Source organism: Crocodylus siamensis, chromosome 14, assembly GCF_052110815.1.
Source record: "Crocodylus siamensis isolate JL-2025a chromosome 14, ASM5211081v1, whole genome shotgun sequence".
Classification (NCBI taxonomy): domain Eukaryota; kingdom Metazoa; phylum Chordata; order Crocodylia; family Crocodylidae; genus Crocodylus; species Crocodylus siamensis.
In genome coordinates, this window is record NC_143408.1 from 1699900 (window position 1) to 1723272 (window position 23373).

Sequence of the window (23373 nt, forward strand, 5' to 3'; positions counted from 1 at the left end):
GCCGCGGTTTATTGCAGTTTTAGAAACCCCCCGGTCAGGGGAGACATAAAAAAAAGGAGCAGCCCGGTAAAAAGCCGCTGTCCCAGGCCATTGTGCAGAAGAGAGTAGTGCTAGCCTGAGCCCCGCTGACGTGCCCATCTCCAGAGTGCCCCAGGGCCTCGGGCCAGAGGCTCATGTCTTAACGCTTCAAACCTGCCCCTTGCAGACAGGACAGCAGCTGTGGGGTCCTTTGTGTCTGGGGGGCCAAGCACAGCTTGGTGCCGCCCTCCAGGAAGCAGCAGCCCCACGTGCTGGTGCCCCCAGCCCTAGCAGTAGGAAGTGTCCCCTTCCCTGGGGCTGCAGCTGCCCTGGAGACATGGGGTGGGGTATGTGTGGCCAGGGGCTCCTCACTGCCCCACCTGGATGTCGGCAGGACGCAGCTGCCGCTCCCCCTCAGCCAGGAAGATCTGCAGGGCCCGGTGCAGCAGGTGGACGCCCAGGCGCCGGCGCCGGCGCAGGAGCCAGCCGGCCGCCACGCCGTAGCAGTTGCCCCTCTTCTGGTTCGTGAGCATCGCCAGCCCTGTGGTGCGGAGAGGAACGCGCCGGCTGCATCACAGGGCAGGGCCGCCTTGGCAGGGGGCTGGCGCGCAGCCTGCGCCCCCCGCCCATCAGCAGGCCCCCGCTTGGGCAGGCCAGCTCCCCCAGGACGGGGTCAGCAGATTGGCGTGGGACCCCCCTGGGCCTTACCGAGGGCATCCACCATGCAGGCCTCCCGTGTGTACGCCTCCACAGGGATGACGTTCTGGAAGCAGTGCACCGACACCACGCCCTGCCCGCCCGCCCAGATGTCCAGGATGTGCCGCACCTTGGCGCAGGCCTGGGGGGCACACAGGCGACGCTCACCACCTACCGAGGAGGGGCCAGGCAGCCTGTCCCAGCTGCTCTGGGGTCCATTCCTGGCTGTTTTCCGCCCTCCCACAGCCCAGCTCCCAGGACTGGCACATGCCCCACACCCCATCCTGGGAGATGCAGGCTCTGGAAGCTGCCCCGGGCTGCAGTGCAGTGGACAAGCCCCAAGGCAGGTCAGCCCCATGCACCCTCTCAGCTCGGGGTGCCAGGCTCTGCCCCACCCCACCACAAGGCAGCCCCCAACCCCATATCAAGTGCTTTATGTCTGTCCCCGCCCCGTACCTGCTTCTTGCCTCCCCGGTAGTGCGCCAGGGCCTCGTAGAGGTGGCAGTAGGGGCGTGCACGCTTCCCCTTGCCCACGTAGAAGATGGCACGGACGAAGGTCTGGAAGCGCTCGGCCGGGCTCAGCGTGTGGCAGCGGAGGGGCAGGTTCTGGGTCACCCTGCAAGGAACCCCCTGCTCAGCTCCATGCGGTTTGTCCCCAGCTCCCCTTGTCATGCAGCCGTGCCTGGGGACACCGCCACTTCCCAGGGGACGCAAGTTGGGGCACACCTGCTGTGGCTGGCACCTTGCTCCGTGTGCTACCTGGATCTTCCTGATCGAGACAGTGTACGTGCCCCCCGCTACCCCTCCCAGGTCACGATCTTGGGTGGACCCCCACTCCCATCCCGGGACGGGTCAGTGTGAAGCCGGGTCAGACACGGAGCCTGCAAGCCGCCAAGTGCCAAGCTTGGGAGTGGGGGAAGGGGAGCTTTAGGCCCTGCGTGGCCACGGGATGCCCATACCTGGGGTCTAGGAGCAGGTAGTTGAAGCTGGACTTGAGCACGCCCTCCCGCCACTTCCGGGCCTTGTCGGGCTGGTCGAACTGGGCAGCCAGCGCCACCTCGTCTGCCTGGCAGTCGGGGATCTGCAGGGTCTCCAGTGCTGCCGACAACTCAGGGCTGTGTCCTGGAACGGCACGAGACACCCCGTTCCCACCAGTAGAGAGAGCGCGGAAGAGCAGGGAGGAAAATACAGCAGTCACGGGCAGCTCAGGGCCCCTGGGAGCTCTCTATGGCGGGTGCGGTGCCTGCCTGTTGGGGTTGTCACCACCCCAGGCTCTTTCCCAGAGCCGCCGCGGTAGCTGGATCACATGCCCAGGCGCTGCCTTCAGGCCGCTGCACAAAGCAAAGCGCTCCCAGCTGTCTTCAAAGTGGTCGAGATAAGTCTGAACTACATCAGAACGAGAGCAGGTGCCCTGGGGCTTGCTCTGGTTTCACCTGGCCCAGCCCTGGAGAGGCAGCGGCCGTCTCCGAAGTTTCTGGGGCAAAGGGATCTAGTCTGACCCAAGTCCACCCCGGGGCGGAGGCTGCCTGCAGTCCTGGGGCTGCTCCCGTCAGCAATAACTGGGGCAAGAGGGAGCTGTGGTTCGCTCTGCAGGTGATTGCAGCTTCCCCCAGAACCCGGGGCCCCCCGGGGCGGTGGCACTCACCTGTCGCGCCCCTGCCGGCCCGGGCCCCGGGGCTGCTCTGCAGCCTGTCGAGCTGCTGCATGTACAGGTTGCGTGTGGAGTCTGTGACCGGCCCCGGGTCGGCCCCCAGCTTCTGCAGCTTCCGCAGCAAGGCCTCGTCGGAGCAGGCGGGCACCAGCCGGTTCTCCTTGGCGCCCCGCTGGGACGCACAGGCCCTCCAGTCGTAGATGATGGTGTCCTCGGAGCTGGTGTCAGAGCAGCAGGTGTTCTCCGTGGGGGGGACGTGGCGCTCAATGAGGGCATGGCCCTTCTCCTCGTCCAGGTAGAGGTACTCCACCGCCTCGCCGGCCCCGTGGTTCGTGGGCCGCCCGCCGGGGGACAGCGGGATGCCTGGGTCGTCCGTGTCCGGCACTGGGCTGAGCCTCCCGGAGCCAGGCGCTGCCAAAGCAGGCCTCGCGGCAGACAGCCTGCTGAAGCTCACCCGTGAGCGCGACGACGGCTTCTTCCCACCCAGCTGTAGCCCACCAAGCCCTTGTGCCAGGCTCTGGCTGGGCTCCACACTGCCCAACTCGCTGCCAAACCAGTCCTGAGTGGAGGTCGTGGTAGTGGGAGGCCTGACAGGAGCCCCCAGCCCCGGGCACTCACTGCAGTCCTCCTCCGTCAGCCAAGAGCTCTCTCCTGGGCCTGGAGGGGAGCTGGGGGGGCCGGCCGTACTGGGGTGCTCCATTCTGGGTGGGCACGGACCAGTGGTTTCGGGGGCGTGGAGGCGGGTGACCCCAGCAGGGCTCTGCAGCACTGTGGGGCTGGTACTGGGGGCACTGCTCTGCCCAGATGCAGCTGGCAGGCTGGCGGCTGGCAGCAGCACTACGGTCTCATCCAGGCTGCCCGACTCCACTGCTTCGCAATAAGAGGCACGTGTGCTCTCCAGGAGCCCCCCAGCCCGGCTGACTGGCGTGCGGGATGTCTCCGGGGGTCTCCTGACTCTCTGGGTCCGCTGTGGCAGCTCCAGTGTCTCGTCAAAGAGGGAGGAGGAGGAGGAAGAGCTGTTGCCACGTGCCGTGGAAGCGTACAGGCGGCTCTTGGTGCGGGGTGTGATGTGGCAATGCGCCAGGCACGGTGGTAATGAAGAGGACCTCGGCGTCCCGGTTGAGTTGGCAAAGGAGGTGCCTCTGGGAGCTGAGTCAGGGCTGCCCAGGCACTGGAGCAGCAAGGCACTGGCTTCACTTTCTTCCCCATCAGTGTTTTCTCCAGCTCTGCTCATGGGCACCGTGCCCGCCATGGCTCTGCTCAGGGGCACCGTGTCCGCCGTGCCGCCCGTGGCTCTGCTCAGGGGCACCGTGTCCGCCGTGCTGCCCGTGGCTCTGCTCAGCAGCACCGTGTCCGCCGTGGCTCTGCTCAGGGGCACCGTGTCCGCCGTGCCGCCCGTGGCTCTGCTCAGGGGCACCGTGTCCGCCGTGCCGCCCGTGGCTCTGCTCAGCAGCACCGTGTCCGCCGTGCCGCCCGTGGCTCTGCTCAGCAGCACCGTGTCCGCCGTGCTGCCCGTGGCTCTGCTCAGGGGCACCGTGTCCGCCGTGCCGCCCGTGGCTCTGCTCAGCAGCACCGTGTCCGCCGTGCTGCCCGTGGCTCTGCTCAGGGGCACCGTGTCCGCCGTGCCGCCCGTGGCTCTGCTCAGCGGCACCGTGTCCGCCGTGCCGCCCGTGGCTCTGCTCAGGGGCACCGTGTCCACCGTGGCTCTGCTCAGGGGCACCGTGTCCGCCGTGCCGCCCGTGGCTCTGCTCAGCAGCACCGTGTCCGCCATGGCTCTGCTCAGGGGCACCGTGTCCGCCGTGCTGCCCGTGGCTCTGCTCAGGGGCACCGTGTCCGCCGTGCCGCCCGTGGCTCTGCTCAGGGGCACCGTGTCCGCCGTGCTGCCCGTGGCTCTGCTCAGCAGCACCGTGTCCGCCATGGCTCTGCTCAGGGGCACCGTGTCCGCCGTGCCGCCCGTGGCTCTGCTCAGCAGCACCGTGTCCGCCGTGCCGCCCGTGGCTCTGCTCAGCAGCACCGTGTCCGCCGTGCTGCCCGTGGCTCTGCTCAGGGGCACCGTGTCCGCCGTGCCGCCCGTGGCTCTGCTCAGGGGCACCGTGTCCACCGTGGCTCTGCTCAGGGGCACCGTGTCCGCCGTGCCGCCCGTGGCTCTGCTCAGCAGCACCGTGTCCGCCATGGCTCTGCTCAGGGGCACCGTGTCCGCCGTGCTGCCCGTGGCTCTGCTCAGGGGCACCGTGTCCGCCGTGCTGCCCGTGGCTCTGCTCAGGGGCACCGTGTCCGCCTTGCCGCCCGTGGCTCTGCTCAGCAGCACCGTGTCCGCCGTGCCCAGGTCAGAGCCCCTTGCAGATAGACCCCATGCCTGGCTCTGGCCTTCCCTTCTCCCCTGGCCACACCTGGGGCTTGCCCGTGCAGCGGGGCTGTGCTGTGTGCATAGCTGCCTCCCCTCCGGCTGACCCAGCATGGCCAATTCTGCCATACCCAGCCTGCAGTCCCCAGAAGGGGGAGCTCTCCCTGGACCAGAGTCCTCAGTGCCCAGATCAGCCGGGGCCAAGCAACACGGTGCTCGAGGCAACGAGAGGCTCGTGGCTCCATTGCTCCCCTGGCGAGGCCCATGCTCCACAGGCTCTGCGTGCTGTGGTGTCTGGGTGGGACTTTGTGACCCTGCACGGCGGGGACACGGACTGTTCTCAGTGCTGCCTGCATGGAGCACCAAGGCTGGCTTTCCAGCAGGCCTCAATCCACCACTTTCTCCAAAGAAATGGGCACCTTGGCAGACATCCCCTCTGCTCTCTCCTGCCACCTCTGCCAGCTGCAACCGGGAGGGGGGCATGTCCTGCACAAAAGCCCTCCCCAAAGCTGGCGTTTTTAAGCTCTGTCCCTGGGGGCCAAGCACCAGCTGCTTGCCTGGGCACTGCCACACGCTCCTGCCAGTACCCCATGCATCCTTGCTGGCAGACCCGTCTCTCCCGGCCTCCACGGGGTCAGATGCTTCCACAGTGCTGACGTAGCACTTGCTGTCGCAGCTGCTGTACTGGCTGTTGCTGCTCTCCAAGGGCCCGGATGAAATCTCGGGTGCTTTCTCCAGCGATGCAGGGACCATCACCGTTTTGTCCAGGTCGTGGAGGGCGGTGGAGTGCGCCCAGCAGAAGAGGTATGCGTGGTCAGGGGACGTGGCATCCAGTCCCTCCCAGTCCCTGGTGGCCGGATTGAGAAAGCCATCCGGCTGAGCCAGGCTGTGGGGCACAGGGCAGGGTTCCCTTGTATCCTGACTGCTGCAGGAGGGAAGTGGGCCGTGGGACTCGCAGGGACTGGCGCTGCCTGGCGTTTGGCGCCTGCTGCCAGGCTGCCACGGTGAGTGGACAGCCACAGTCTCATCCAACAGGGCTTCCCCCGCACGCAGCGCTGCTCGGGGTCCCAGCCGCTGCGTGCCGTGTGGGCAGTGCCAGGGCTGGAGGGTGCCAAGCTGTGCCAAGCTGTCCTCAGCCTCTGCCGGCTCTTCCTCGGGGGCCGCAGGGAGACTCCAAGCCCCTCCCCGAGGCCCGTTGCTGGTGGAGAGCAGCGTGCTGCACAGCAGCAGCTGGGGCCAGGCCGGCTGGCCGCGGGCGCCCGGGTCCCGGCGGGTGGAGAAGCAGAACCACGTGGGTGGAGGCTCCGCTTGGCTCCCTGCGGTATCTGGAAAGGCAACATCCAGCCCCATCTCTCTGGGGCTCCCATTCGGCAGCCACTTCCGCGTGCTGCTTGGCGGGGCCGAGCCGGCTTCCGAGAGCCAGGAGAAGACGCTGCAGTCCGTGCTGTCGGCGGTCAGGGGCTGGGGGGGGCTCCCGGCTCTGCCCGGCCCATCGGGGCTGACTGCAAGGCAGAAAGGCACTTGCTAAGTGACATTTATGACGCTTGGGCAGCAAGCGGTGACACGTGATGCGCGGCTGGCATCTTCCAGGAATGCCCAGCCGGCTCTACCACAGAGGGAGATTCCCCTTAAATGGCATTTAGCACGTGCTTCCCGTGGCAGCCAGCCACGCTGGCGGGAGCAGCAAACCTCTGGCTACCCGCAAGCCCCGCGCTGCCTCAGCGGCCTAGCTGATACTCACACTCAGGCCAGGCCCGGGCACGCTGGAAGTCCTGCAGGATTTGCACGCACATGGTGTTGCCCTGCTCCATGGCCAAGTCGATGGCTCGGCTTCCATCCTGGCAACAGAAGGCACCGACTGTAAGAGACTCCGAGCCCCGCGCCTGCCCTGCACCTCTGGGATGTGCTGGGAACCAGGGGCCTGCTCGTAGCTGCTCCAGCCCAGCCTAACGCTTGAAGGAGACTCCCCTTTTATGCAGGTGACAGATTGTCCAAGCCAGCTGGGACCTCTCCTATCCCTTTACCCAGGGCCCCACCATCTAGGCCTGCCCGTCTGGGGCCGCAGCCTGGCTTTCAGAGGGACCTAGTCTGGACTAGCGTGCCGTGACAGGGCATCCTGGGGCAGTTCCTGGGGTTGTGGGTGCCTGGCGCTCACCTGGTCTTCGAGGTCGGGGTCCCCTCCTTTCCTCAGCAGCAGCTTCAAGCACTTGTAACATCCCCAGGAGGCTGCTACGTGCAAGGGCGTGAGCTCCTCGGCAGACCTGGAACATGCGGCACCTGGCTCAGGCTTCCGGTGCCGTCTAACGTGCCACAGACCGGTGGCGCCCACCCTTTCAGATGCGTGGTGCGGGGCTGGTCCGTGGGCCAGATCCTGAGCTAAGTCAGCCCATGGGGTTGAGCCCCATGCGCCAGCTCAATCTAGCACGCAGGGCCCCGGCATCCGGCCTGCCAGGGCGCCCCATGGATCCAGAACCGGGGCAGCAGGGGAGCAGCTATTAATGCTGCCACCGCACCCCCGCTGCAAAGCTCTCTGACCCGGGGGGGGACACAGCTCCGCGGGCTGGTCTCGCATGAGATGAATGCCTACACACCCACACGTGGATTCGGACCCAGGGGTGCGCAGCAAAGACAGACGCTGGGAAGCTGCCTGGGCAAAAAAGGCAACTATTTCTAGGGAGCAAAGGACGGCCAGGTCAAGACAGTAATGCGAGGGGGCAGGACTCCCCCCCGTTTCACCCAGAGCCTCACACTTCCAGGTCGCCACCACCCTAAACCCAGCGGCCACGTCGCAGAGAGGGCACGGTGCTGCCCCCGCCTCACCTGGCGTTAGGGTCCCCACCGTACTGCAGGACGAGCTGCAGGCAGCGCACGCCGCTCTCCCGCTCCTTGCCCGCGGCCAGGTGCACGGCAGCGACGCCCTCGGGCAGCACGAGGTTGGGGTCCGCGCCCTGCTTCAGCAGGGCCTCCACCGCCCTGCAGCGGGAGCACGGGGTCACTCGCCGCTCGGGGGAGAGCTGCCGATGGCCCCGCCCAGGGAAAGGGCAGTGTGCTGACGGCCAGGAGCAGGGGCACGGGCACCTCCAAGGACCCCGGGTCATTCCTGCTGAGGTCCTGGTACCTCCCCTGAGCCCCTCAGCCTGCAGGCCAGCCCCGGGCAGGGACCCACACACTGTGCCCACATCCGGGCTGGCATCCAGGGGCACAGCAAGGCCCCCAGCAGTTTGAGGGCAGTGCAGGCAGCCAGGACCACCCTGACCCCACCCGGCAGCACCTTTGCAGGGACAGCGGGTTCTCTAGGCAGGCGTCTGAAGCGTGTGTGTGTGTGGGGGGGGGTCTGGGCTGTGTGGGGGCCGGGGCCACACCTCCCTATGCCCCGGGTGACCCCCAGGCAGTGTTGCCGGGCATATGAAAATTATCGTATTTGTACAATCATTTCAACTGTTGCAATAGTTAAAATGTCCAGAAAGTCCAATCATTTTTGAGGCAGCTCATGCAATCCACAAAACCTGAGTCATTCTTGGGCCTGAGCGGGCTTTTGGATTCACCGTCAGCTTTGCACGATGGCTCGCCTCGAAATAAAGACGGGCTTCAACTGTGGTGACTCAGTTCTCACTCGCTGCCAAGGGCAGAGCGCCATGCAGTGTAAACACGGGGTCTACTTGCATGCTCATCTGCGTATCTTTGCAGCGCACGGTAGCTTTTCAGGAAATGTGATCATTTGGATAATAATACTTTCATATTTAAGGCCCGGCACCAGCTGCTCCTGGCAAGCCCAGGCAGCTCCCAGGCTGTGGCCCCGCCCCTGGCCCCAGTGCAGGTAGCCCTGCATTCCCCCACCCGCCAAGTGCAACGAGACCGCTCCCCAGCCCCGGACCCCACTGTACTTGTGCGGGGCAACACCCGCCTACAATGCAACCCTCCCATGCCGTGCCGTGCCGTGCCGTGCCTCCCCCCATGCAGCGTGTGCAGCGCAACCCCCTTCGCGCCGTTCAGACGTCCCACGCGACGCCCCCCCCGGGCAGTGCATGCGGCGCCCCCCGCTCACGCCGCCTCCTCGCCGCGCAGCGCCCCGCAAAGCTGCGCCGCCAGCTCCGTCATTACGGCCGCGCTTCGAACGTCCCGCCCCCCACTGCGCCCGCGCGCCCCGCCGCTCCTCATTGGCCGCTGCCGCAGCCAATAGGAAGCGCGGCTAGGGGACAGTCCGCCGCAGAGCGGCTGGGCCGGAAGGAGCGAGCCAGCTCCCGCCTCTGCGCTCAAGGGGCCGCTGGTTCGAGTCCCGACGCCGCCGGGCAGCCCCCGGCCTGCCAGCCCCAGGGCGCCGGCCCGTCTGCTCCCCCCGCAGGAGACGCGGCACCAGGTTTTCACGTCCATTCAACGCGATGCAAAAACCTCAGTCGCGGCTGCAACCTGCAAGCAACACGGAGGGGCCGATGCCAATGCACGGACACCTGGGGACACACGTCCCCGCCCGGCCTGCACAGGGTTCGTGACACGCAGGAGCACAAAAGCCGCGCACGCAACGATGCCTTTAAACGTGTTTTTATTCACAGACTCTGGTGTGCGGGCAGAAAGTCGGGTCCTCACCTCCGTTTCACTGCAGCGGCCTTTTACAGCTCACGGCCGTTCTAGCCAGCAAGCTAAAGCTCAAGGAGCACACAGATGTACTTTTTACTTTTTAAAGTTGAGTTCACTCAGAAAAACGCTGCCTACGCTGGGCTAGAACGGAGGACCAGCCCCTCCAGCACCCTTCTCCAGCAAGGCAAAGCTCTGACCTTTTAACTGGAAAAGACAGAAGTTAAAGGCTATTCAGACGGCATCTCCGTGAGGAGCATTTGAGGCGCAACCGGCTTCCTACAGACCTGCCTGCCGTCCTGCAGGGAGTGAATTAAGTGAGAGGCCGTCTGCATTTCATTGCCGACGCCCCCACGCAGGCCCATGACACCATGAGAGCCAGCCTGGCGGGCGCTGCACGACCCAGTTACACGGTGGCTTCGATCTCGGCGGGCTCCTCTTCCTCCAGCAGGCTGTACGAGGCGTGGGTCTGGAACGGCCGCTGCAGGGGATGCGCCAAGAGCTTGGCCATGCAGTTGTGCAGCTCCACGGCAGGCCCCGTCAGGGACACCTCGTACTTGTAGTTGGTGCCTTTGGTGTCCAGGTTGCTGAAGAAGGCGTACATCTCCTAGGGAGGGAAGCAGCAGCCCAACATCAGTCAGGGACACGCTGGGCTGCAGACAAAGGACTGGGGTGAAGGGACTGGGGTGAAACAGGCCCCCGAGATGTAGCGAGGTTGTGTGCAAACTCCTTGGATGCCCTCGCTGTTCCACGTGCAGAGGATCATTAGCTGTTGCTACCTGTGATGCTCACACTTGTTCATTAAGAACGGTGCTGGCTGAAGCTGGACTTGGACTGGCAACTTAGCAGGGCAACATCCATCCCATGGGACCATTTCAGAGGTAAAAGCTTTGGCACTTACTGGCTCCAGGGATCGCTGCACAAAGGGGCTAGAGCTGAGACACGAAACCGTGCAATGCCCAAGAGCACGAGTCAGGTCTGACCCTTGTTCATGCCTTGCAAGCAGAGCCATTTTCAGACACAGTGACCGGGTCTGACACGCAGGGAGGCACCTACATCCTGGCTGCACGCACACCACAGGCCCCACTCACCTTCCAGCTCGTCTCGTCCTCCTTGTCCTCGGCCCCGTTGTGGATGTACACCACGTCAAAGAAGAAATATGGGCACTGAAGCATTTTCTGCCCAGAGAGAAAGGAAATGTCCCACCTCACTGCAGGGCCTCACTGCAGAGATCCAGGGGCAGAGTCCAGGACCCAAGGGGACATGGCTACGACAGACAGCCTCCCAGCCTGGAGACACAGCACCGTCACCGCAAAAGCAGGTGCACAGCCACAATCCACCATGATGGGCCTCAGCCCCCTCCTCCCAGGGGCACTTTGCCCTGTACTGAGGGATGGGGAAGCAATTGGGTCCTCCCCCGGCTGCAGTTGTGGGGGCAGATTTTGTGCCACAGACACATGCCCACAGGAAGCAAAGTAAACCTAAGCTGGATTCAATCTGGCTCTTGTGCAGCTGCAGCTGCTGTTCATTGGGCCACGTTTGGGCAAAGGGATCTACTGCCCGTTACTCGGCCAGAGCTGTCTAGCCCCAGCTCACGGAAAAGTCACCCTCCTCAGGGGACAGTCCAAGCCAGGCTGGCAGAGCTGGGGAGCAGCAGTGGACATCGCTGACTCGTTAGGAGGGCCGGATGACCAGCAGCCCTGGCAGACAGGACAACTGCTCTGTCCTGGGGGGACCCTGCAGGGTACAGCATGGAGGCAGGAGCAGGGAAGCCAGGGAGCACTCGCCTTCATCTGCTCCGTCATGGAGAACTGAGGCTGGCAGGCCGGCCGGCTGTACACCAGGATGGTCCTCACTACATAGGGGGGTGGGATGGTCTGCACGTTCTCCGTCACCGGCAGCTCGATCTTCTGCTGTCTGCGCCATGATAAGACACAAGCTGGGGGTCACAGTGCCCCTGCCTCGTGAAGTCACAGGTTGAGCAAGCGTGTGCACGGATGTGGAGGTCCTGCCCTGCCGCAGGTGCTCGCTGGGTGCCCGCAAAGGCAGTCCCAGACCCCACTCAAGCCAGACAACAGAGTGAAGGAGTCTGAGCTAAACAATGCAGCCCGTGGTGCTCCTCGACAGCAGATGGGAGGACCAGGATATTGGCTGTATGTCACACGGGAGCAGGGAGCCTGACCCTGGGAGGAAGCAGACATAGAGCTGCCTGGCCCTACACTTGCTGCAGTGGCACTCAGGGATTTTGAAGCTGCTGCTTGCTCACAGGAGCAGATCGTTGGGTTCCTTTTTGCATGATACCGTGGATATCCCTAGCACGCTTTGATGCTTCCCCCCCCACGCTAGAAGCTGCCATGAAGTGCCCTGGATACTGGCTCCACCACCGCCACCCAGGGGAACTATACAAGCAACACTGCACTGCAACACCTGCTTCCCCGAGAGCAGCCAACTTACATGAGGTTGAAGAGGCCTTCTAGATCTGGAGTCCAAGATAAGGACTGGTCAGCCCAGGCAAGCATCCCATCCCACACAGACACCCTGCTTTGGGTGGATGCTCTTGGGCACATCCTTGACCCCGGTGCTAGGGGCCAGGCCCGATGGGGGGCTGCCTGGATGGGCACGATCTGCAGAAGTGTGCAGGGCCCAGAGAAGGGGCTGATCAGGGACCAGCACTGACAGAGGAGCTGGCAGCTCTTGCCACCCAGTCAGTCTCTCCGTGCTGGCACCCTACAGGGCCCAAGACTCTCACAGGGGTTAGCGCGTGCATCCTTCCTCCCACCCTGGGGCACACAGATGGGGAAGCTGCACCAGGGAGAGCTGTGACCAGCCCAGGGGCACATCCCCGGTGTTCCTAGCACTGCACCTCCATCCTGGCTCACGCCCCAGGGGACACCTGCAGTCCTTGCTCTGGGAGAGCATGGCGACACGCTTCTGCTGCTGCCTGCTGCCATCTCCTGGCAGAAGAGCGGATGGCAAGGACGCCCCAGGACACTGATGGACTTGCCTGGTTCTACCCACAGCTTCAGTCCCAGGAAGGGGTTTCAACCGCTTTGTGGCCCAGGGTCCCCGTCACCTCCCACCTAACAGCCCCGGGCCTGCCCCCCCTTGCCAAAGGATACTGAAGGATGTGCAGCCAACGGTCTCCAGGTCATACAAACAGCTGCAGACTTCCCTGGGGTCGGAGGTGAAGCCGGAGAGCTGGGGCAAGATGGGGCAAGTTAAGGGAGGGTGACGGATGCCCCCTCCGGATCGCACCTGAGCAGGGTGAGGCAGAGGCAGCGCAGCACCATGCACACGGGGCCCCAAGGCTGCTCTGGGAGACGCCGCACCCAGCACAGAGGACTGAGGCTGGAAGGGGCTCAGGGGGGTCAGCAGAACTCAGGGTTCGTGTCCTCTTTACAAGGAGGGCCGGTCAGTGGGGATCGGGGCCCGGCACGTGGCTGGTGCTGGGATGGCCTCACTCACCCACGTGGCATCGTTGTTCACCACCACCAGCGCGAACTCATGGCACTTGTCGATCTTGTGCTTTGTCCTGACGAACATCTCGATCATCTTCTGCGAGATGTTCAGGGCGTTCGTTTTTGACCTGCCGAGGGCACGCGAGGTGCAGACGTTTGCTGGGACCTCCCTCCCTTTCCCCATAATCCCCCACCACCAATTGCATCCTTCAGGGCATGCTGAAGGGCCAGATCCTGATCCCTGGGGCCAGTCCAGGCCTAACCCCTCTCTGGGTCCTTTTCCTGCCTGCACCAAGGTGTCAGACTAGGCTGTGAGATGCTGGCCTGGCACCTGGAGCCCAACGCAGTCAGACCTGCCTACTCTCACGGGCTTCTCCCGCACCAGGCCCAAGAGGCCTTGCTGTGGGTAGACCCCAAACAGCTTCATCCCCATTTTACAGCTGGGGAAACTGAGGCACAGAGCCGAGAAGAAACCTGCCCATGATCATACAGCGAGTGCCTGGTACAGCCGGGCCTGGGATCCAGGTCCTGGCGTTCTCCCCCCGGTGCACAGCCCACGGCCTGTGCTGCGGGCCTTCCCCGGGCGTGGGGCTCCTCACCCATTAAAGGACTCCAGCTTCGGCAGCGACATTTCCTCGGACAGGTCCAAGCAGATGATCTGCAGCAGAGAGAGTAGCAGGGTCAGCCTGTTGCCACACCCAGCGCCACCCCCTTTCGGTATCGTGCCAGCTGCCCCAAAGGGTCCGATCGGGCCCCCTCCGCTGCGGGACCCGGGGCAAGGCCGCGAGGGCAGACGGGGCCCTGCACTCACCACCTTCTCAGGGCAGTTGACTCTGGGCGTCTTGACCTGGAACTCGGCGGGGGGCGCCGGGACCTGCCAGGCCTTGGCGCTGGGTGCGGCGGTGCCCTGCGGGCTGTCATCGGCACTGGCCGCCTCGCCCTCGCCCTCGCTGCGGCTGCCCACGCTGGCCTGCGCGCTCAGGGCCCGGTCCTCGGCCCCCTCGGGGTTGGAGCGGGTGCGGGGCCGCTGCTCCGACGCCTTCTCCTCCTCCTCCTCGGCCGCGCTGCCTGGCTCCGAGGTGTCCATCAGGGACCCGCGCTCCACCGGCGACTCCAGCCTGAGGCCGCGAGCAGCTCCCTGCGCCCGGCCGGGGTGTCCGGGGCTGGCGCTGCCCAGGGCAAGCAGAAGGGAGGTGTCCTGACGCCCGCGCTGACCAGCACCCCGAGCCCCCCCAACACCCCAGGGCGTGCCCCCCAAGCACCCTGGGACACCCTGCCCCAAAACACCCCAACACCCCAGGGCGTGCCCCCCACCCCACATGCACCCCAGGGCACCCCATCCTCCCCCGCCCCAGCTCAAGGGCACATGCCAACCCTGCCCCCAGGCCCGGCCCTTCCTTGCCCCCAGCCCCCGGCGCTCACCCCTTCCCTTTCCGCAGCACCGCCGGGCCACACGCGGCCGGAAGCCGAGGGGCGGAGGCGCGGGGTCTGCCGGGAGGTGTAGTTTCCCGCGTGCAGACCGTCCCCGGCTTCCGGGAGCCGGGCCTTCCGCGAGCTCCACCCCCGTTCTTCCGTGTCCGCTCCGAGCTCCGCCCCGCCACGCGTAGGCCCGCCCCCTCTGTATTTGCATGCCTACTTGGGTGTGTATTGGGCAAATCTGAATGGCACCGATGTTTATTATATTATATTATATTATATTGGGAACATAACATACACATTATACATATTATATCATATCATATATCAGGAATATTATATTACATTATATATTATATGGAACATAATATCATATATTTGTGGAATATACTATCACATATATTCTATTCTAAACTATATTATGTTGGTGTGTTTATCACACAGCTTTATATTACATCATAGGATATATATTATATGATAATATATAATATTATAGGCATTACATATTATATTATATTATATATTTTGTTGGTGTGTTTATCACACAGCTTTCCAGCTCTTAGACTGTCCCCTTCGCCCCCCCAGCCTCCACCCGCTCAACATGGAAGGTGTCTGGGGAGGTATTATGCAAATCACAAGACAATTAGCATCTAGCAATCAGCTGGTTTCTGTCCCCACGGCTGTGTGGGACTGCATTGGGTTCATGCCTTGCTCCATCCAGCAATAAAGACCTGGGGCCAGGCTCAGGGTGACCCACGGTCAGGGCCGGGACTGCCCCCGCCACGTTCATGCAGCACCTGGCGCCTGGGCACCAGCAGCGATGCGCATGCAACGGCTGCAGGGGGCTCTGAATCGGTGCCTGACACTGATGCCCTCAGCCGGCATCTGAGACCAGTACCCGAGTGGGGCAGCTCCCAGTGCAAAGAGGGAGAGGGGCAGGTGGGAAGAGCCCCTGCCCTGCTGGGCACGCGGGCAGCGCAAGGGTTACAGCGGAGAGGAGCCGGCGCCTGCCGCCCGGGAGAGGAAACGTGCACAGGATCTGGAAACGGGAAAGGCCTGCGTGGCCCCGTGCAGGGGAGCAGAGCGGAGCTGGGGCCCCAGTGCCACATCCCTGCACTCAGAGGGCATTTGGCTGGTCGAGGCTGGGGGGGCGCTGCCGGATTGCCCCCTGGGGATTCCCCCCTGAGCCCGTAGCCCGTGGTTTGAATCAGGTGCTGCAGGGCAAATCCCGTCACCTCGCGGGGATGAAGAAGGCAAGTGGCTTCTGCACAGGGCAGGACGAGGGCACGTGGGTCTCGAGATGCCCCATGTCCTGGCCCCCAGGCATCCCCGCACCCCACTGCCCTGGCCTGGCCCCCCTGCTGTGGGGGGCGTGGGAAAATCCACTGCATCCCCCCTACCCCATGGCCACGGGGACGGGGCTCCGGAGGGATGGGGGGCTATCATGGTGTCTCCATCCCAGGCGCACCCCAGCGCCCAGCCGCAGCAGGGCTGCCAGGGGGGCGCTGGGTCCTGGGGGCAGGGAAATCTCCTCCGCGCTCCAGCCGGACACTCGCCTGGTAACCCCAGGCAGACACGGCTCATTGTTCCCGCTGTAAACAGGATGCGTCTCCGGCCTTCCTGTTTCCAGCGGGACCAAAGCCCCTGCTGCCCGCAGCTGCAAGGGGCACTCGCTGTTGCCAGTGCTGTCCTTCCCTTCCTGCCCTAACCAGCGCCGTGGCAGGCTGGCACATTGCACCCTGCCCTGACCCCCACTGCACAGCCCTCAGGACCCAGCCGGCTCTGCCCTGGCACAAGGGACCGGGCAGGGGGTGCCAGGCCCGTCTCCGAAGCGCAACCGGGTTGAGGGGACGGGGGCGTGAGCCATGCCTGGTTCTCAGGGGTCCCGGCTGCAGGGCAAGCTGGACCCGGTCGCCGAGAGGGCGGAGGAGGCCGATGTGGCGGGCACGGACGAGCAGGACATCCTGCGCTACGAGGAGCGCATCACGCAGCTGCTGGTGACCATCACCCACCTCCACGGCAAGGTCGAGCGGCTGCAGCAGCGCGGAGCCAGGTACCGGCTGGAGGCTGCAGCCCCGTGGCCCGTTCGCATGCCAGGGAGCAGCCCCAGCCCTGCGTGGGTCACCCCCTCTCCATAGGAGCCTCACTGGGCACCCTTCCTTCCCTAGGCAGCTGTGCTCCTCCCTCCTGCATCTTGCCCCCTCGACTGCCTGCGCACGGCCCCTCGCATCCAGCTGGCAGAGGGCGCTGAGGCTGCCACCTGCTCCATCACGGTGGCAGCATCCGATTCCTTAGCCCTGGTCCGAAGGCCGAGCCCTGCCTGCTTCATGTAGCAGGGACCTGGGTTTCCTCTTGGATGCCCGGCGTGCTAAATGGAGGGGAACAAAGCAGGGATTGTCTCCAGGGCCCCCCCTCGTGCCCACGGTCTGGTACAGGCAGGGCTGGCTTGGCCCTGCCACCTTCTTGGCCTCTTGCCCCTCAGTAACTGGAGAAGAGGGCACGGTGTTTTACCTCCCCACACGCCTGCTCCGGAGCAGGACTTGGCTGTGCATTCAGTGTCCTGGGAGCGGGGAGGTTGCTGGTTGTGGCCATGTTGGTCTAAGGACACGGGCAGTGGGTCGATGGGATCTCTTTTATTAGACCAGCTCAATAGTTGGGGGAAAAAGTTCTTTGCAAGCTTTTGGGCACAAACACCCTTCTTCAGGCATCGGGAGGCTGGGAGTGGGAACTCCCTCGGACCCCCTGGCTCCCAGGGTCTCCCCGTCTCAGGGGGATCCATGCCCAAGCTGCTACCACCACGATGACTCTGGGGGACACGGAGTCCCGGTTATGGAGTCGGCCTCCCTCCCCCGGGGCTCGGGTGTCTTGCAGGGAGGACGAGGAGTACTCGGACCAGTGCTCAGAGTACACAGCCAGCCTGCCCAGGCATGCACCGCAGCCCCTGCCTCCCTGGCTCCCGCCCCCCAGAGAAGGTAAGGGGGGTTCTGCTAAGCCCCCTCTGTGCATCTTGCCAGGGCAGTGCCACCCGGGGCCAGAGCACTGGGTTGGGCCCCTCCCAGCTCCACCCCTGGACACAGCTGCGGCGGGGGGGGGGGCTCTGCAGCGGCTCATGCACCTGCTCCACAGAGCCAGCTCCTCCCGGCTCAGGTGCCTGACTGGCCCCAGGGCTCGGGGCCTGCTCAGCCCCTGCGAGGGTCGTGGTGCAGCACAGCCTTGGTGTGGCCTGGCTTAGACCCTGGTCGGCCCTGGGCAGCCAGCTGGATGCAGGGGCCGGTGGTCCAGCCCTGATGGTCTGGGGTCCTCTCCTGCCCCCAGCAATGGTCGGTGCATGCAGGGAACAAGGAGCAACATCCCCTTCCCGGCACAAAGATCCCTGCTGGGACTTGCACCCAGGTCACGGAGGGCAGAAGGGCACAGGCCCCCTTGCCTCCCTGCATCCCCTCTGCCCTTGCAGGCGTCGGCCCCGACATGTTCCTGGCCCTGCAGCAGGTGCTGGCATCTCTGGAGCACACCGTGTTTGCCCGGCGCCGCTGCGTGCTGCGGTTCGCTGGGGCTGGAGCGGAAACGGGCACAGGCAGTCAGGAGTGGGCCCACGTGGTGGAGGTGAGTGGGTGCCAGGAGCCGCCCCCGTCTCCCTGAGCCCCCAGCCCTGCCTGCAGCTCCCCGCTTCCCGCCTGCTTCCTGCAGCTCCATAGGGGCTCCCTCCTCCTGTGACAGGGCAGCTTGGCCCTTGCCTGGTCCTGTGCCCAGGTAAGATCCCCGCTCCTGGCATACTGCAGCTGCTGCAAGGGCTCTGCTGTGTTTCTACAGACCCTGGAAGAGCTCGAGCGAGGCTTGGGGCTGTCCCCGGGGCTCGAGATGGCAGCTGTCCAGGCACCAGGGGAGAGGGTGGCTGAGCCGAGCCCAGAGCTTGGGGCAGCGGAGACCAGCTGGTATGGGAAGGAAGTGGCCACGCTGGCCGAGAGGAACATGGCGCTGCGGGCAGCGCTGGGCAGCAAGGAGCAGGAGCTGAGCCGTGCCCAGGTGACCCTGCAGGCTCTCCAGGAGGAGCGCGACAGGCTCCAGAGGAAGGTGGGTGGCACCAGGGCATCTCAGCTGCCACGGGCACATGGGCACCTCTGGGGGGGACGACAGCAGGAGGCGGGGGAACCTACAGTCGGGTGCAGCGGGTCCAACGTCAGCCCTCCCGAGACAGGCACTGGAGGCTCTGAGACCCATGCAGAGCAGAGGGGCCTGCCCCGGGAGTGTCTGAGCGGGACCGCCCAGCTCCAGGCACCGTGGTGATACCTGCGGTTTGGCCCGAGGTGCCCTGCACGCCAGGCTGGTAAACACCACAGACAAAGCTGGCGCTCGAGCCGTGCGGAGGGCAGCGCAGCGGTCTCGGTGGCTCACCGCTTCCGGTGGGAGAGCACCTGTGATGAGCCAGAGGGCGGCTGCCTGCCCTTCCCTGGCCTCAGGCGCAGGGTGGGCTTGGCCGTTCCCCCCGGGGAGCGGGGCTGCAGGCCCCTCTGGAAGCAGGCCGCTTGCTGCCTCAGCTGCAGCTGTTGGGGTGACCGATGGGGCCCGAGGGCAGCAGGGACGTCTTGGTGTCAGTTGTGAGATCCTGATCAATTTGCCCCGGGGCTCTCCTGGGGAGATCATGGTGCCTCTGCAGCAGCAGGGCAATGAGACCCCTGCCCCTCTCTGCACAGGTCAAGGAGCTGCAGGATTCCCTCTACCAGCTCGAGATGCCCGGCCAGGCCTGGAGCCCTCCCGGCTCAGCCACCGCCCCGATCAGGGGAGCTGGCAGCCCTGTCGGGGAAAGGGACCCCTGGCTGCTCCAGGTGAGGTCCTGGTCCCTCTTCCCCGGACTGTGGAAGACATTCACACCCCCACCCCCAGGAAATCTGCTCCCATCCCCAGGGCCCGCTGGGCATCCTCTGCCCTGGGGACACTCCAGCCACGTCTCCCTCAGGCCAGACAGAGCCACGACCCAGTGGCCGGAGTCTCCTGCAGCTGCAGCGGGGGCCACGTGGCCATGGCCAGCAACAGGTCACCCCCGTGTTGTCTCCTTTAGGGTACGGTGCTGCAGCGCATGCCCACCCAGGGGTCTCTGGTTACCCCCCACCCACGAACCAGGACGTTCAGCCCTCCCCTGCAGCCCCTGCCCCAGCTCCAGCCCTGGCCTGCACGGACCTACCTTTGCTTGCTCCGCAGGACCCACTGGCCAGGGCACGGAGCCTGCTCCAGTGCTTGAAGGACCACCCGGCCATGCAGCCCCTCTGCCGCCTCCTCCCCTCCGCCCCGGAGCTCTCCGGCAGGGAGCTGGATGACCAGCTGCAGCAGCTGCGAGGGTGAGGAAGGGACCAGCCATGCCCATCGAGACCAGAAAGGGCCAAGCATGGCACAGTGTGTCCACCCACCCCTCCCTTCCCCTCCCCATCCCTCCCAGTGCTAGCACTCAGGGAAACTGAGGCACGAAGCAGGGGGGATTCAGCCAACAGAAGCAGGCCCAGGAGCCCTGCCCCGCTACCCAGGGCTGTTAACCCCTGGGAAGCCAGACTGGGCCCTACTGGCAGCACCTTGCGCTCCCCCAGGTGCATCGAGCAGCTCAAGGGCCTGAACCACCTGCTCACGGGCACCCTGCAAGAGTGCAAGAGCGACTCGGAGCGGCTGAGCATGCTGCTAGGGCAGCACGAGTCCAACAGCACCGCCTTGCGCCTGGCCGCCCGGTGCAGGTGAGGGGCCGCACCGGGCAGGGGGAGGCGGGGGCTGCCCAGGCTGCAGAGAGGGCTCAGGCCGCACTTGGCTTGTCCCGACAGCGAGCACCGCATGGAGGCCTTGGAGGTGCTGCTAGCCCTGGCCAGGGCGAAGCTGGATGCCAGGGGGCACGCCCCAAGTGCAGGTAAGTCCAGGCAGACGGGCTCCTCCATCCCTGCTCCAGCCACAGGTTGGCAGCCGGAGCAGGGCATGCCATGGGGCCCCTGTGGGCAATGCCCAGCACGTGCCCTGCCCTGGCAGCCCCCGTGCAGCACGCTTCACAAGACACAGCCGCCGTCCTGGCGGAGGCCAGGAGGTTCCTGGGCAGAGCGGAGCCTGACGGGCAGGAGGCAGCCGGCGAACCTGGCATGTGCGGACAGCAAAGGTACCCGGGTGTCAGGGCATGGCAGGGCCAGCCCCTGGGGAGCAGGATGGAGCCCCCAAGCTCCTGCAAGCGACCCCGCTCCCAGTGCCATCTCCCTGCCCGCCTCTGCAGCCCACCCAGCCCCAGGGAGGAGGAGGAGGAGGAGGAGGAAGAGGGGGTGCTGCGGGAGTATCTCCGGCGGCTGCAAGCGGAGCAGGCGGCCGTGGAGGTCTCCCTGATGGAGCTGGGTTGCTCCGGGCCCCCCGGCCCCGTGACCCGGCCCAGCGACGCCATCCGGGCCAAGGTGGAGCAAGCCGTCCGGGCCTCCCTGGCTGCCCTGCCCGGGGAGAGGCCCTGGCCAAAGCTGGACAAGACGCAGCTGCTGCAGGAGCTGGCAGCCCTCCAGGTGGGTCAGCAGGCGATGGGGAGCAAGGCCCCGGACGCCTGGGTTATATTCTGGGCACGGGCGGGGGGCTAGGGCAGGAGGCCCATGGTGCACAGGGGTTCGGCCCTTGCTTTGGGAGGGGAGTGGGGGAGGCCAGGACTCCTGGGCTCTCCAGCGGGGTCAGTGCCTCCTGCCTGTGCAGGAGTCCATGGCTGACGTGAAGACCCAGCTGCACCTGGCGGAGAAGGACAAGCGGGGCCTGGAGCTGGGCACCTACACGCTCGGTGCGCAGGAGGCTGCCTACCTGCTGCTCATCGAGCACCTGCAGTGGGAGCGGGACGCGGGCTCCGGCCCCCCCAGCCCTGGCAGCAGCACCAGCGAGGGCAGCACGGGCAGCAGCAGGGCGGGGGTAAGCGCCCATCTGCCCACACCAAGGACCACCCCCCGTCCCAGGGGCATCCGTGGCACCCCCCTCCCCAGGACCCTGCAGGGATGGGGGTGCTTGCAGGCACCCAGCCCTACCCAGCTCATGATGCTGTGTCTGGGCTTGCTCTAGGAGGCTGAGGGCTGGAAGGCGGCTGCTGCAGCACCCCGAAGCCCCCAGGACCTGGAGAGGATGACGCTGGAGCTGGCCAGCACGCTGGATCGGTGAGCCCCTGCCCCCCCCCCATTTGCTAATGCCACCCCAGGGTCCCTAGCAGCACCAGGCCTGCCACCCCCCTTGTCCGAGCCCCTGGAGCACGGCTATGCTGGGCACGGCCGGGGCAGCTGAGTAAGGCGGGTCTTGGGCATGGGCTGGGAAGCGGGAGGGATAAGGGGGGGGGGCTCTTCCCAGCAGGATCAGTGCCACCCTCTGGGTCACCTGGCAGGAGCAAGGTGCTGCAGGACCAAGCCCGGGTGCTGGCGGCCTCCCTGGAGCAGCTCAGCGCAGCCAGCCGGGCGCAGCAGGCCCAGTGCACCGGCCTCGCCGGAGACTTCTTCCAGGCGCACAGGTGGGGAGCGCGGCGGCCTTGCCCCCTCCTCAGCCAGGAGTGCCAGCCCCCCCGGCAAGGGGCACCCTCACCTGCACCTCTCCGTGCCTGGGGCAGCTCTCCGGGGTCCCGGGGAGACAGGGGCAGCTAGGAGAGTGGAGCCAGGTGTCCGGGCTTCCCATCCCTTGTCCCCTAGCCCCCCTGCCAGAGGTGTCCTGACCCCCCACCCCGCTGTGCCCCTCTCCCCGCAGCGCACTGGTGCTGGCCTACCGGGGCGCCCGCAGGAAGCAGGAGGCCCAGCTGCGGCGCCTGGAAGCCCAGACGGGCGCCATGGGCGAGCGCCAGGCGCAGCAGGCGCACGCGCTCGCCCAGCGCATCCGGGCTCTGGAGGAGCAACGCGCGGCCGGCGCCGAGACCTGCATCTAGGCTGGGGGGAGCCCCTCTCCGTGGCCTCGAGGCCGCCACCGCCTCTGTGACTGCGGCAGGGGTCCCCGAGGCGTTGAGTTTTCGGCGTAGAAAGCCCACCCCACAGCCCTGCTTCCCAGCGCTGCAGCTGCTGATCCCCGTGGACTCCGGGCCCCAGGCTGGAGAGTAAAGCCGTGCTGGAAGGCTGCTCGGGTCCTTTTGCTTCCTCCTAATGTACTTGGACGCCGCAGGGCGCGTGCCGGGGCACCGCGCCCCCCCTTGGAGCACAGCCAGGCCCAGGGCAGACGCCAGCAGACCCCCCTACCCTAAGGGGCAGTGGGCCGTCAGCTCCTTGCACCCGGGCTGCAGAGGGGAGGTCTCTGCCCAGGGCAGGTGCTGCATTTACCCTCCCCAGATGTGGGGTGCCAGCCGTGGGGCAGGGGAGGGCCCCACTGCAAATAGGTCTGGGCACACAACGGGGCCGCGTCTGCATCTTCTCCTCCGCCCCAGACGCAAGGGGGCTGCGGCCGCGGGGAAGCCAGCTGAGCCCAGCGGCCCAGACGGTCCCAGGGGCCTCGCGGGAGACACGGCAGACGCCAGGCAGGCCCCGCGGCGTGGGCTGGCTCCCAGCCTCCACCCATGGAGAGATGGGGCAGGGCAGTCACTGCAGCTGCCCCCCCGCCCCGCGACCGGCTCCACAGCTGCTCCTGCAGCGGTGATGGGGGCTGGAGGGCAGGAGACATGACCCCCCCATCTTGCATGGCTGCCCCCACATTGGGGGGACCTGAGAGCAAGGCTCATGTGCTGGGAACAAAGACCGTCCCCCTACGGCCGCCCCCCTCTGCCTCATATCTCGTGGGCGCAGATGAAGACATTTTTCCCCCTGACAGTGGGATCAAAGGTGACCGTGGCGGGAGGGCCTCATGCATATTCATGAGAGCAGACAGGCAGGGACCCTGCTGCGGGGCGGTGGTGCTGAGAGCGGGGGGGGAGGCCTGCGTGCCAGTGCGTGTATGCTTGCATGTGTGTGTGCATGCGTGTATGTGCCCACCCGGGGGGCCCTAGGCATGCGTGTATGTGCATGCCTAGGGCCCCCCCAGGGAGACCCCAAGCCCAGGGCCAGGGCTGGGGCGGGGATTGCTGGTGCTCCATCTCCCACAGAGAAGCCAACTCCCTGGACTCCCCCCGCCGGGCTTGCCCTTGCTCAGAGCCCTGGAGCCAGGCTGGGAGCATCTCCCCAGCCCGGTGCACGTCCTTCTCCCAGCACCAAAGACCCGGCGGTTGAGGGTCACAATGCCGGGGTCAGGGGGCAGCTGGCCGGAAGCCCAAGCTTTGATATAGAGACACAGGAAGG

The 23373-nt window shown here is 65.8% G+C and overlaps 3 protein-coding genes across 7 annotated transcripts; 1 reads left to right on the forward strand and 2 right to left on the reverse strand.

Moving 5' to 3' along the window:
- Positions 1-3: 3 nt before the first annotated feature.
- On the reverse strand, positions 4-8826 carry ANKLE1 (ankyrin repeat and LEM domain containing 1). Of its 4 annotated transcripts, XM_090027524.1 has the most exons (9): positions 8755-8826; positions 7530-7682; positions 6865-6970; positions 6451-6547; positions 2360-6211; positions 1674-1836; positions 1171-1330; positions 727-885; positions 4-559 (listed from the first exon to the last, which is right to left on the reverse strand). In XM_090027524.1, the coding sequence occupies exons 1-9, from the start codon at positions 8805-8807 to the stop codon at positions 179-181; spliced, it is 5124 nt and encodes a 1707-aa protein (XP_089883650.1). In that variant the 5' UTR covers positions 8808-8826; the 3' UTR covers positions 4-178. The 4 variants fall into 4 exon arrangements, with proteins under 4 accessions (XP_089883650.1, XP_089883649.1, XP_089883651.1 ...); XM_090027523.1 differs by lacking the exon at positions 8755-8826 and having other exon boundaries at positions 7530-8722; XM_090027526.1 differs by lacking the exon at positions 8755-8826 and having other exon boundaries at positions 241-559; positions 727-856; positions 7530-8722.
- Positions 8827-9232: 406 nt separating this feature from the next.
- On the reverse strand, positions 9233-14283 carry BABAM1 (BRISC and BRCA1 A complex member 1). The gene is made up of 9 exons (XM_090027492.1): positions 14162-14283; positions 13551-13908; positions 13339-13397; positions 12747-12867; positions 12401-12479; positions 11736-11760; positions 11069-11198; positions 10373-10459; positions 9233-9888 (listed from the first exon to the last, which is right to left on the reverse strand). The coding sequence occupies exons 2-9, from the start codon at positions 13824-13826 to the stop codon at positions 9688-9690; spliced, it is 978 nt and encodes a 325-aa protein (XP_089883618.1). The 5' UTR covers positions 13827-13908; positions 14162-14283; the 3' UTR covers positions 9233-9687.
- Positions 14284-14774: 491 nt separating this feature from the next.
- Positions 14775-22226, forward strand: USHBP1 (USH1 protein network component harmonin binding protein 1). 2 transcript variants are annotated; one of them, XM_090027491.1, is made up of 15 exons: positions 14775-15408; positions 16051-16208; positions 17027-17127; positions 17610-17758; positions 17966-18226; positions 18847-18978; positions 19352-19488; positions 19732-19872; positions 19957-20039; positions 20156-20279; positions 20391-20664; positions 20846-21052; positions 21200-21291; positions 21513-21635; positions 21866-22226. In XM_090027491.1, exons 1-15 carry the CDS (start codon positions 15400-15402, stop codon positions 22038-22040), a joined length of 2166 nt encoding a protein of 721 aa, XP_089883617.1. In that variant the 5' UTR covers positions 14775-15399; the 3' UTR covers positions 22041-22226. The 2 variants fall into 2 exon arrangements, with proteins under 2 accessions (XP_089883617.1, XP_089883616.1); XM_090027490.1 differs by lacking the exon at positions 14775-15408 and having other exon boundaries at positions 15447-16208.
- The last annotated feature ends 1147 nt before the right edge of the window (positions 22227-23373 follow it).

What these genes read in the sequence shown, in the direction of transcription:
- ANKLE1 (XM_090027523.1), bottom strand. Translation starts at nt 7,807, where the DNA reads ATGACCCGGGGTCCTTGGAGGTGCCCGTGCCCCTGCTCCTGGCCGTCA. An exon ending in GGTGGGGACCCTAACGCCAG is followed by an intron (nt 6,971 to 7,529) that starts GTGAGGCGGGGG and finishes CGCATGTTCCAG; the next exon opens with GTCTGCCGAGGAGCTCACGC. An exon ending in ACCGGGGAGGCAAGAAGCAG is followed by an intron (nt 886 to 1,170) that starts GTACGGGGCGGG and finishes CCTCCTCGGTAG; the next exon opens with GTGGTGAGCGTCGCCTGTGT.
- USHBP1 (XM_090027490.1), top strand. Translation starts at nt 16,021, where the DNA reads ATGCCTGGTTCTCAGGGGTCCCGGCTGCAGGGCAAGCTGGACCCGGTC. An exon ending in AGTGGGCCCACGTGGTGGAG is followed by an intron (nt 17,759 to 17,965) that starts GTGAGTGGGTGC and finishes GTGTTTCTACAG; the next exon opens with ACCCTGGAAGAGCTCGAGCG. An exon ending in AGGAGCTGGCAGCCCTCCAG is followed by an intron (nt 20,665 to 20,845) that starts GTGGGTCAGCAG and finishes CTGCCTGTGCAG; the next exon opens with GAGTCCATGGCTGACGTGAA.
- BABAM1 (XM_090027492.1), bottom strand. Translation starts at nt 13,826, where the DNA reads ATGGACACCTCGGAGCCAGGCAGCGCGGCCGAGGAGGAGGAGGAGAAG. An exon ending in TCAACTGCCCTGAGAAGGTG is followed by an intron (nt 13,398 to 13,550) that starts GTGAGTGCAGGG and finishes TCTCTGCTGCAG; the next exon opens with ATCATCTGCTTGGACCTGTC. An exon ending in GAAGGCCTCTTCAACCTCAT is followed by an intron (nt 11,199 to 11,735) that starts GTAAGTTGGCTG and finishes ATCATGGCGCAG; the next exon opens with ACAGCAGAAGATCGAGCTGC.